At 34.0% G+C, this 13,745-nt stretch overlaps 1 protein-coding gene across 6 annotated transcripts in view; it reads right to left on the reverse strand.

Moving 5' to 3' along the window:
* DMD (dystrophin) overlaps nt 1-13,745 on the reverse strand; it is a 2,193,636-nt gene that overhangs the window by 1,110,854 nt on the left and 1,069,037 nt on the right. For all 6 annotated transcript variants that reach the window (XM_036917975.2, XM_057495970.1, XM_057495969.1 and 3 more), the window contains one exon: nt 1,580-1,727. In XM_036917975.2, coding sequence (XP_036773870.2) covers nt 1,580-1,727 — 148 coding nt within the window. The remainder of the gene's footprint in view (nt 1-1,579; nt 1,728-13,745) is intronic.

Below are 13,745 nucleotides of genomic sequence, written 5' to 3' on the forward strand. Positions count from 1 at the left end.
TTCTAAATTTGATGAAAACTAAAATCCCACAGGTCCAAGAAGCTTCACAGAGCTCAATAAGAGGAAACATGAAGAAAACTGTACCAAGGCACGTCACAAATCAATTGTTCGATTCCCCCTAATGAACCTCTATGTGAAGCTCCTTCTCAGAGTGGGCTTTCCAAGGATGCCAACCTGAAATACGTATGAAAATCTGTATCAGAACAAGTACCCTCTGGGGAGTAGAATGGAAGTATATGTACATTCCTACATTGCTCTACATTGTCATAATGAGTATATATTATTTTTATAATAAAAATATATAGCCACTCATGTCAGATATCTTTGGAAATGGAAAGAGGATGATACATCTCCCCAAGAACACTTAATATGACCCTTATACTTCTGCCTCTAAGTCAGAGACCAAATGATGCTGCATTAGCTCAAAAGTCACCTTAGTGCTATTGCAAACCTATTTTGTGTATGAAAGCAGTTTTGAAATTCATGAATTCCCTTTATCTCCAATGCCAACGCTGACATGTATTCAAATTCGATTGATAAACCCATAATTACACAAGACTTCTAAATTATTCATGTTCTATGTTTTCAAAGTTTACATATACATTGATATTTGAATGCTTACCTTTTAATATCAAAAGGGATATTTACTATACAAAAAATACTTGAGAATGGAGAATTGTAAAGTTAAATGTAATATTGCTTTTATGAATCCAGCATTTTGAAATGTCTCAACTATTTTATATTACCTTTTCCTATGTTTTCATCTGTCTTAATCAGCATTTTCTGGCATTGAAAATTGGACACAATTCAAATCTACTTGATTGAAAATTACAACATAAACAATTTCATCTTAAAAAGTTGCAAAAATACTTAAGACTTTGTATAATAAACACAGTATTTCTTATACCTAAACTATATACTTTGTAACCTAAATTATAACCACCACAATCCAATTTATCTTTATCTGCATACTCAAAAGAAACAGTAAGTTGAAATTAAACTGCACACTGGTTATAATCCATTATGTTGCATTTCCATTAACATAGACCATAAAAAAGTCAATAAGTACCACCAATTAACTCTGCATTGTTTTGGCCTCTGGACTATCTCAGAAGTCATTTTATCAATAGAATATATAGAAATATTGCTGTATCACCACAAATCGCCTCTAGGGAACTAGAACTGTAATTTTTATCATGATGGATATTTCTCGCAACTACATTACTGCTAAGTATACCACATGTTCTCCTTCTGGACAAGATCCAACAAAAAGCAAAAACAAACAGTGCCTCAAAGACACAGGACACCCTAGTGTAAGACACTTCCCTGTATCACAGATTCAATTACACTTTGCAGCTCATCAGATAAGCCACTGAGATCTCTGCTAACTCTCATCCTCATGCGAAAAGTCCCCAGCACAGTCTCCCAATATGATCATGGTGATGGTGTCCTAGTATTTGTGGTGATGACGAGGAAAGCCAAGAATTACAATTTTCTGTCATCCTTCGCAACCTGAGTTTCAACAAGTTCAGCAGTCATGCTATTGTGGTGTTTTAAAAAAGAGATATCAAAAGCTTACCTTAAGATACCATCTGTATTTGGCATGTTCCCAATTCTCAGGAATTTGTGTCTTTTTGAAAAATTGTTCAGCTTCTGTCAGCCATTGATTAAATATCTTCATATCATAATGAAACCGCCGCCATTTTTCCACAGATCTGTCAAATCGTCTAGAGGTGAAAAATATGGGTGAAGAAAAATAAACAGACTATACAAAACAAATTATGTGAACATAGCACAAAATTTTCATTAATTGACAAGGATATTATGTTGATAGTTACTTGCATTTGTAGATTTCAATTTCAATTAATATAAATAATTCATATTAAAAAAAAGGATGAGTTAAAACTGAAAATAGAAATACCATACAACCTAGTAACTCCACTCCTAGGAATTTATTAAAGAAAACAAAATCTCTGATTCAAAAAGATATATACCCCCCATGTTTACTGCCACATTATTTACAATAGCCAAGACATAAAAGCAACCAAAGTGTCCATCAATGGATGAATGGGTAAACAAGATGTGGTATGCATACACAATCAAATATTATACAGCAATAATAAAAGAAAGCAATCCTGCCATTCATGACAACATGGATGGACCTAGAGGTATTATGCTAAGTGAAATAAGCCAGGAAGAGAAAGACAAATACCATATGATTTCGCTTATTTGTGAAATCTGAAAAACAAAACAAAACAGCAGGAGATTCGGAGACACTGAGAAGTGACTGGTGGTGACTATGAGGGAGAGGTTGGGGTGGATGGGGAGGATAAAAAAGCACAAAATCTTAATCATAATGTAAAGTAGTCATGGGGATGAAAGCACAGCATAGAGAATATAGTCAGTAGTTCCATACCATCTTTCTATGTTGACAGATAATAACTACACTAGTTGGGGTAAGGACTGAATAATGTATATAACTGTCAAATCACTGTGTTGTACACTTGAAGCCAGTATGATATTGTGTATCAACTATACTTCAATCAAGCAATTGTCAAGCCAAATGAAAAACCAAAAGGCTGCAATTTTTCCCTTTAAAATTGAATACATTTCTTGATATAAACGAAGTTAAAGACAGCTACTATGTAGCATTAATGCTATCTTCCCTATGAACATATTTTTCTCATTCCTAGAATTTCAAAACATATTAACATCTAATAAATATCTCAAAGGTAGATATTTAATATCAATTTTTTTTGGATTGAAATCAAACTTTTTCATAAAGCCTATCACTTTCAAGATGACTCTTGATCCAAAAGAATTTGAGCATCCCAGATGATAGCTATAATGTATACAGGCTCATATGTATAACAATTATTATTTCCATTTCTCACTGGAGAAAAGTAAGAAGCCTACTGACCTGCTGAACGGCAAGTAAGTATAAAATGACAGAGAAAGGATTCCAACTCAGAACTCTGACTTCAACGGTGCCTTTCACCACCTTGCTTACTCTTTGCTGGGATTTCCTTTTTTCAAGATAAAGTGTCACCTTGCCAGCTAACCAATTCAAAATGATAGTTATAGGGGTTTTCCCTATTATTTTTCTTCTTTATTATCTTCCAAACATTTAATCATGTATCTGCATGTACACTGGATTCTATCAGGCATTGCATCGAATGATTAACTATATTTCTTATCTTACTAGTATCTAAAACAGACAGTATTTTGGTAGCATGAAAAAGGCAGCCAAAAGAAGTAGCCTTTAACTACAGTTAGTTCATAGATGAGAATTCTGCCCTTAATAATTAATAGCATTCTAGAATTGATCAAAAATGATATATCCAATCAGCCACAAAATGATCTTGGAAACATTTTGAGTGCTTAATAATAATTTTGTTTTCTATTATTTTCAGTGGTATCTAATATACAATAAATGCATTAAGAATACATCTAAGACTTTATTCCTTTTAAAAAATAACTGTGCATTGCACACATCTTACAGGCACCTATCATTGGTGTCAAAGAGTTGTTAAATGAGAATCTAAAAAAGAATGAGGCATAGTTGGCATTGTTCCAACTTGGTGAGACTATAGTTGTCATTTTCATTATATACATCTCTATGTTGTTAAGTTTTTCTACAATGTGCATATCATAGTTTGATATTCAGAAAAATACAATAATTTGAAGAAGGCAGTCTCGTGGGAGGGCGAAATAGATGAAGGGAGATAAAGATGCACAAAATTTCAGTTATAATATAAATTAGTCACAAGGATGAAATTATAGCTTGGAGAATATAATCAATAGTTCTATACCCTCTTTCTATGTTGAGAGTAATTACAGCAGTTGGGGTGAGCATTTAATAATGTAGATAACTGTTGAATCGCTGTTGTATACTTGAAATCCATGCAATATTGCATATCAACTATACTTCAAAAAAAGATTCATCCCCCAAATTTTTAAAAATATATAAATAAACAACAAATAAAAAGGCAGCCTCACATGCTAACAACTAGTACCTCCACCTCTCTTTCTCCATAGTTTGGGAACCAGGCAGAGCCAGCCAGAGCACAGAGGAGTTGTCATTTGGTGACAATTTATCATTCCACCCTTGCAGCAGTCATCAGTCCTCTTCTTTGCTTTTTTTCCTACCCAATCACCAGAATATCCTCTTGCCAACTCTCTCAGCTACTGGGAGGTGAATATTCCTCTGACATTTGTGCTATGAATACCCCACTCTCCTTTCCAGGCTACTGCTGCACAGCTGTGTCCCCCCGCCACTCACGATGGCATCAGCAGTTACCTTCTTCCACTAGATTCCACAAAGCCTCCTCCAAACCAACCATATTTCCTTTTCACAGGGTGTCTCTCCTCTAAATTTCCCAGGAAAAGAAAACATATCTGCCCATGCAATTGATTAGGGAACCCTTACATTCGCAAGATAGAACCCTTACGTTCGCAAGATAGAGACAGAAGTAGGAAAAGCAGTAGGAAAAGAAGAAACAGGCTGAGGGCCCAGGCTCTCTATTTACATCCTTGTTCCAGGCCCACAGAAATAAGACAGGATGGCCTTGGCAGCCACACAGGACTATGCACAGTACCCCCATGCCCTGCTGCTGCCTTGGGACTTGAGGGCTTTGCACATTGGTCCCATGTTCCTGACATGCTCTCCTTCCCATTGGCTCCATTTCCCAACTCCTGCAATTCCAACCTGTGCGTACTTACACCGTCACTTTGTAAATATCTAGAGTATTCAATATAGACTCCAACTGCTAAAACTTTGAAAACTGTATAGCTGATTTAATTTTATTATTAAACTTAATGTTAAAATGAGTAACTCTATTCAAACAGAATACTAAAAAATAAAAGCATGCACTTTACGTGTGATGGCATTTAATGTGAGTAATAACATTTTAAAGTTCATTTCAAGCATCACATAAAATTTTAAAATATACTTTTCAGCATTTTAATATGTGTTAACAGCAAAGCCTGGATCTATTCTTGAATTTACTACATAAAATTTCATTTCTTTATCATGACTACTTGTAAACGTAAACCCTTTCCCACCAAGGAAAATTCCAAATGAATACATATAAATTTTGCCAGTTTTACAATGTTACCTTTATAAATGTAACCTCAAATCAGTCACTGTGCTCCCTAAATTCCTCTCACTCCATGAATTGGACTGCCCATGATTGAAGAAAAAAGCAGCAACAGCTAGAAACACATAGAGGTATTAAAAATAACATTCAGGAAAATACAAGTTTTACACTGTATATTATTACTAGGTGAAAAAGTTGTTGCTTTTTTTCCTGGCAGTAAGAGGAAGTGTAGACCCAACTAAATAAAGGACGAAAAATGTCAGTATAAACATATGGATAATAAATCAAGTGATTTTAAAATTTTGCAAATATTAAAATTCTCCTTCACTATGCAAGCAGTATTTAAAATCACACTGCTGCTTCATTTATGTGCAGCATAACTTATTTCCTGCTGTTCTAAATCAAGTTAGTCAGATTATTCTGAAGCATAAATTATATTTAGGGAGTAATTTAGGCACTTAGGGACATACTTTAACACTTTCAGGCCATTAAGGTGGTGCTCAATTCCATGAAATAGATTTAAATAAATAATACCCTAGAAGCCCTCTGATATCCACTGTGGCTTTGTACTTTGGTCTGTAAACTCAGCATTGGGTTGCTGATTATTTCCTCCCACATATTTCATCTTTGAGGAGGTGAGTGGGAGGGATCTTGGCTAATGTTTCACGGTTCAAACTATAGGTGCTGATAAATATAAATTAGTTATTTGTCCCAAACCATAGTACCTTATTCCCCTCCTCACCCACCCTCCTGTCCCTGATTCCCCAGTAATATAATTATTCAGTAAAGTCTAAGTACACCAGCAGTTATGAAGATTTTTCTATAGAATATGACTCGCGGTGAGGATCTCTCCTATTGTTATAACTCTTCTTGCCTCTCTCACAGCCCCTTTCTCCCTTGCCCTTAAGACACTGCCCCAGATTTCTAGGCTACAGTCTGTCCTCTGATGCTTACTTTATATATTGGGCACAGGTGTACACATGTATTAGACTACTCAAACTGTCTGCCTGTCTCACTGCAACCACTCACTGGACACAGACTTATACCTGAACCCATGACTTGCCTCTTTAGGCAGATAGAGCACAGTGTGCACACTAGCTAGGTTGAAATTCTGGCTCCAACATTCACTTTGTGGACATGGGCAAGTAAGTGACCTCTCTGAAAAGTGGTCATAAAAATAGCACCTCCCTACTAAGCATAATTGTGAGGGTGAAATAAATGAATGCATTTAAATTTCTTAGAACAGTACCTGACAGTGTTCAACGAATATGAGTAGGAGCAATCATTTTTATTCTGCCACTATTTGACTTAGGCTTTCAAATACAAAGCAAACCACCAGAATAGAATCGAAGTAACATCACTCTCTCTCTGGTAGAGATCAAACATAATAAGAAATGACTTTATCTTTAATTTCAAGACTTAATTACATTAGAAAATTTCATTAGCCTCTGTATGGAAGCTGAATCAGCACTCCGGTGTAGAACCTATTGTTGACCATGCCTGACCCCAACCACTATATATTTATTTTGTTTATTTTTTTGTGTATGTGGATATATGTTTTAGTTTCTCTTTAATATATTCCTATAGGTAGAATTTCTGGATCATATTATATCTCCAACTTAAACATTCTAAAATTATGTTTTAATTTTTTATTGAAGTATAGTTGATATATAATATTACATTGAATTCAGGTGTATAACATAGTGATTCAACAATTACATACATTACTAAATGCTCACCATAAGTGTAGTTCTCATCTGGCAACATACAAAAATATTACAATATTATTGACTACATTCTCTATGGTAGCCACAAACCAAAAGTCTGTAATAGACACACACCAAAAAAAAAGAAAAAAAAAAGAGAGAGAGAAAGGAATCCAAGCATAACACTCAAAAAAGTCATCAAGCACAAAGGAAGAGAAAAAGTGGAGAAGGATCAAAGAAGAACGACAAAAACAACCTAAACAATTAATGTTTGTTAATTAATAATAATTAACAAACAATTAATGTTTGTTAACCTAAACAACTAAATGGCAATAGTACATACCTATCAATAATTACTCTAAATGCAAATGGACTAAATGCTCCAATCAAAAGATACAGGGTGACTGAATAGATTAAAAAAATAAGACCCATCCATACACTGCCCACAAGAGATTCACTTCAGACCTAAAGACACACAGAGAGTGAAACTGAAGGGAAGGAAAAAGATATTCCATGCACATGGAAATGCAATAAACACTGGGGTAGAAGTACTTATATACTTATTTTTAAACATCTTTTTATTGTGAAACATAACTAATGTAGACACTATGTACAATCCCATGTTGCCATCACCGAAGCCAAGACATTAAAATAAAAACTTTACAGAGGCCTGAAACCTCTCTTGAAACCCCTCTTAATCACTACTCTCTCTTGCACCCAAAGCATAAACTCTCCCCTAACTTTCATGGTATTCATTCCCTCAGAGCTTTGTAATTTTAAATACGCTTCCCTAAACACTAGGGCTTGGTTGTTATATGCTTTTGAATTTTTAAAAAATAGAGCCATATAATACACATTATATGTGATCTTTTTTGTGAGGGTTTATTTGCTCAATAGTATACTTTTAAAATCAATCCATGTTTTTGCTTATTCATTGCTGTATAATATTCCATTGTGGTTTTAGGTTGTTTCTAGTTTGTGACTATTATACACATTACTGTAACCTATCTCCTCCTGGCATCTGTGCACAAGCATTTCTGGAAAGTGTATACCCAGGAAAGAAACTGATGGGCCATAGGTCTTGTACATCTTTAATGTTACCGAATATTGGCAAATGTTCTCCACTCCTAGCAGTAGTAGTGTACTACCAGTAGTAGTAGAAAACTAATGGGACGGACAAACTCTATATTTATTGTTTATTTGGATTTCTTATTTTGAAAGGATAACGAAAGTCTTACACACTGTTATTGTGAAACATAAAACACATTTCTTATTTACTATACAATAATCATTCTATAAACACCATTCAGATCAAGATATAAAACAATGTTGGTAGCTCAAAAGCCCTCCTTGTACCTCTTCTCACTTTTCAAGAACTTCTCCCGGTTTTCTATCAGCTTGTCTGTTCTTTTCTTAAAGATCTGTAGAAATTCTTCATAATCATGTATTATACACTCATTTCATCTGTTACATGTGTGTTCCCAGGGTCTTCTCCCACTCTGGCTTTCATTTTCACCCTCTCAGTGTCTTTTGATGTACAGTAGTTAATAACATATAAGCATAGTCCAGTTTATTATTTTTATATATGTAGTGTTTTATTCATCTATTTAAGAAATCTTCCTTTACCAACATTCTCTAACATATTCTTCTCTATTGTGTTGTAAAAGTTTTATTAATGTGCTTTTTCCCATTTAGATTTGTGGTCTTCCAGGATTTTATGTTTGTATAAGTGTGAAATAAGATGTGCATATACATATATGCATATGTATATGAATTTTCTAAGCACTAGATTCTACTTTACTTTTTAAGGTAAGGCAAGCATATGGAACAAAATAATGGGTGTTCAGTGGAAAAATAAAAATACGCAGTGAAGAGTAAGTCTCAATGTCACTTCCGGTCCCCTCAACTCAGACAATTCAGCTTGCATTATAAATAAAAATTAATTATTTGAAACATCTATAGAGCAAGGCAAAAAAGCTCACACACACACTGGTATAAAGTGATACTTTTTCTATTCAGTTTTATTGTTTTCCATACATCCATTGCTAGTATTTTGAAAGCTCTGGATTGACATTTTATTTTGTAATACCCTGTTGATTTTATCCTTAATCCTCCCAAGGCTGTGAGTCTGGTTTTCAGGCTTCAAACCAGTTTGGAGTGGTACTTTGATTGTAAGTGATAATACTTGAGTTTAGGAACCCAGTCCCATGTCTTTATTTCCTCTCTCCACTGCTGAAATTCTATATACATTGTTTTCCTTGTTTCTTAAAATAAGCTTTCACTTATTGCCATATGAACAAACAGAGGATACTTTATTTGGACTGTATCACCAACATCAACATTTAATGTGACCCCATTCTAATCACAGGGAACTCTTTTGTCATGCTTAAAGGAGGCAGGATACTTTCTCTCAAAAGGAAATCTTAGTATAGGTGAACCACTTGGATTTCATGTCTGGACATTTCCATACAGATTCGCATTCACTCTTATAGGTTCGACTAACATATACAGCAGAGGCTGACAAATTTCATGTGTAAAGTTCTCAAGAATAAATATTTTAGCCTCTGTTAACCATATGTAATCTGTTACAACTATTCAACTTTGCTACTGTAGCTCAAAAGCAGCCATAGCCTGAACATAAGCAAACCAGTTTGTCTGGGTCCCATTAAAACTTTATTTACAAAAACAGGTATTAGGCCAGATATGACCCATGGGCTGCACTTTACCTGCTCTTCATCTACAAACTGATTACCACATAGCCTCAGGTTCTGGCCCTTACCAGAGCTCTATAACTTGCAGGGGTTTTTTTTGACTATTCTCACCAGAACATTCTATGTAACTTCAACCATGACATGTTAACAATTCTGTATTTTGTCCTAAATCTTTACTTATAATCTTTGTTAATGATTTCTAACCTAGAAACATTGAGGCCATCCTTTACTATTCCCTTTCTCACCATGATTATCTTTATGTCCCATCAATTTCAAACCAGGAATGACTCTTTACTTTGGCCACTTTCCTCTACCCGCAGCACCATGGCCTTTTTGGAAAGTCTCTAATACCTTTTTCACTCCATGTTCTAACTCATTTCTGCTATCATCAGTTTTTCACCACTCTAATCTCTGTCCACACTGCCACCCCTTCTTCCTTTTTGATTCCAACATTTACATAGCCCACAATGTATACTATACTGCAAAACACTGAATATCTCAAAATTTTCATAGTAATCCAAATCCTGTTTTTACTCTGGGCCTTTTGCTATATCTTAGAATGCTACCCCTTCTACAATACCCCTTTATTCTGTGAGGACTATCTTCCCTGAAATTAGTTACTCCCTAAGACAAGCTTCCCCCACTCTGTAAAAACCTCTATTCACATACTACTTCATCTTCTAATTATGTATTTATAGAGCTGTCTTTCCCAGTAGAATATGAACCTCTTAGAAAAAGGAATATGACTTATCACTCTTGAATTCCTAGTAGCAAGCAATGTTCCCAGCACATGATAAGTGTTTAATATATTTTTAAATAATGAATAAATGAAAGAATTCATGAGTAATTTGCATGGACTCCTTATCTCTTCCATTTAGGAGCCATGGATGTTTGGGTACATCATTTTACCACTTTGAACCCAGATGTCTCATAAATCAAGCAAGAATAATACTGCTTACAATACATGATATTTTGATGAGGATGAAAGTACACTGTAAGGTATAAGTAACAATAGCATTTTAGTATTACTATTATTAATGAACAAACTATGGTAATCTGCAAATTTTATAGCACTGATACAAAATTTTAAATAAAAAACCTCGGTCTATACTATAAATCATTTTCCAAGTCAGTCAGTGTATTTCCAGAGAACCGTTGCTCTCATTAATAGAAAACACAAAATGACTTTTAAATATAGATACTTTAGGAAACTCAGCACCATCTTAAAAAAAATTAATACACTTTGCACAAATGTGACAAGGTCTAATTTAAGTGTAAGGATACACTTAAGAACCATGACTCTTTTTAAATGGAGGTGTTTCAGACTAAAAAGATAGTAATAAAATTCACCTTATATTGAAGAACTCAGTAAGTGCTACTTTTAAAATAATAACGATAAAGTTAGATAAATGTTGATGACATTATTCGTAAGGACTCAGAAGCATTTTAGGCTATCACTAATGTAGTTAAAGAAATCTTAAAATTCTTTAGATTTTAAAAGTGTTTTTTAAACTTCGCTGGTCTCTTATTGGGCATATCTCTGAATGAGATCTGAAGTGGGTATTGTAGTAGTCCCTTTTCCCTACAAGTAGACAGATCTGTGAAGGAGGAGGTTAAAACAGAAAAACCACATCAGTCAGTTTGAGTCATCTTAAAGAAGTGAACACTTTTTGTGCTGTAACTTTGCACAAACACACCCATACACTCACACACTCCAGTATGTACATTTGATACACACAAATCAGGAACTTGACTGAAGTTTGGGGAATTTTCAGAAAGCATATTATCTTGGCTTAGGGAGATATACAATAAACATCCCTGAAATAAATTTTTAAGTACTCCAGTAATCAGGTAGGAATCCCTATTTTCACTTGCCTTTGACATCTGATTATTTAATTAACTAATTATAAAAAGAAAAGCAAAAGTATATCTTTTATTGCTAGTATCTCTTGTATTACACAAATCTCCTTTGCCCCTCTCTTTTATAAGCATCTTCACAACAGCCCAAAGTCCCAGCAGGCCAATGACAGTGTAAAGGGTGCATTATTTGGCAGTTCTGTTATGTTGGAAAAATATTCAGGGGATGCTATTCCTGCACTACTTCTGAAAAAAACACAATGTAGGATTATGCTAATATTAACCTACAAATTATGCAATTTCAATGTCTTGATTTGACACAATTAGCACCTTGTAAAAATACCCAAAGTAGCAAAAATAGTCTGCTATTAATGAGCTATAGTGCTACCTTTAAAATTAGGATCTTTTGCAGAAATCAACTACAGAATCTGACTCAGCAGTCTAAATTAATTTAAATGTATTAAAAGGTTTAAGGTAACATTATTTCTGAGGACTTGACGTATTCATGGATCTCCTTTATAATATGTGAGCATATAATTTAGTCTTAATTTATGTATCTTCTAGTATACAGTCCTAAGTAAAGATGACACCATAGCTTCTAAATCTGATCTCTAATTTGTTGGCTAGAGGGTATATTTGACATAAAAGTGTCTCTCTTTTCAAACAAAAAACTATATATAATTGATGTAGGGACTTTTACCTAGAACTAGCAGAAAAAGCAGTCATAACCATAGATATGTGCTAAGCAGTCTACTAAGTACTTCAGATTAAATACACTATTTAATATTTTCACACCACTGTAGAATAGATGTTATTATCATATTCATTTTGCAGATGAGAAAACTGAGACTTTGGGTGGCTAGGCAACTTGTATATTTCTAAGTAGGAATGCAAGGCAATACTATAGTTGATTAAGACTGGTTTATAGTGTGTGTATATATATATATATAGTTTTTAATGTCATTAGAATTAGTCAATGTAAATAGTAAACACCATATTATATCATGCAAGACAAGAAATCCTAGTTCTACAGCATACTGTCCTCTTGGGCTTAAAGCATGTTGTTATTGTTCAGTCCCACTCCTATATTTCTGAGCATCATAAATCTTATATTTAAAAAGTAAAGGATTCATAAGTGACCTAACTCCTAATCAAGCAGCATTTTTTCAAACAACATCTCTTCTTTGTAGTCATTATATAGCTAGCATGACGAGGACACGGCACTCTCAAAGCTGATGGCATTTATCTTAATGTTCCACAAACACCCTTGAAGGCTCCTCATCTTTTTGCTCTTGTTCACGTCTTTTGTTCATATTATTTCTTGTCTCAACGTGTTATTTCTCCCAGATTTTTTATCCAGATATACCTTCCTCCATGAGAAACCTTTTGATGCTCCCAATTAGAAGTAATCCATCCTCTGTACTTCCCTAACACTCCTTTTGTCCTGCTCTAAAGAATTTATTCCATTCTAATCAGATTGGTATTATTAACCCCAAACTACAGCAAATGCTCTCTAAGGTTGTATCACCATGTTTACCTTCTATAACAGGTACCCATAAATATTGCTGAACTCTATTTTTGTAAATTCAAAATAAATTAACGAATTTTAATACATATAATCAGTATTCATTTTGGATTATTATACCTTTTAATGGGAAAATGTTCTGTGGATTAGAAATTCCAAGCTATCTTTCATTTGAAGATAGGCAACTATGGGTTGGAAATTCTGCTTTATTGCTTAATAATGCCTCATAAACCTCAGCAAGTGATTTAAGTTTGCTGATTTCAGAAATCTCATTTGTGAAATAAGCATGCAAATATTCACTTTACAGCATTGATAGAAGGGAAACAATAAAGTGTGTAAAGCACATAGTAAGTATTCAATCAATGCTGTCAATAATCATAATAGACATATATGTAATTATATAAATATATAATTGCCATGTTTATAAAATATTCAATTGTTGAATATATACATATATATGAACATTTTCTCTTCAACATATATAACTATGAAGGAAAATGTACAATTGCTTCTGTGCATTTCCCCATTCACACACAAAAGCAGGATGGGATCTTCAGGTAGATCTAGTACACATGTTCTTTAAGACTCACACATTTCACTATATGTAAACTGATTTTACTGCTACTTTCATCCAGAAAACTGAAAATCTTACAGCAAATGGAGTCATAGGTCTTTTCTTGTTTCTTTCTGAATGAAGTAAAGACAGTACACTTTATCTGGCTACAAGAAATTTAACTTCAGTTTTTCTGTTAAAGGAGAATGTGAAGGAAAAAAAACGTTTCATTTTAAAATGGAGGATGGAGAGATTTTGATCTTCAGGGCAAGTAAGATATTTACGTATCATTAT

The sequence above is a fragment of the Manis pentadactyla genome, chromosome X (assembly GCF_030020395.1).
Source record: "Manis pentadactyla isolate mManPen7 chromosome X, mManPen7.hap1, whole genome shotgun sequence".
In the NCBI taxonomy this organism is placed as follows: domain Eukaryota; kingdom Metazoa; phylum Chordata; class Mammalia; order Pholidota; family Manidae; genus Manis; species Manis pentadactyla.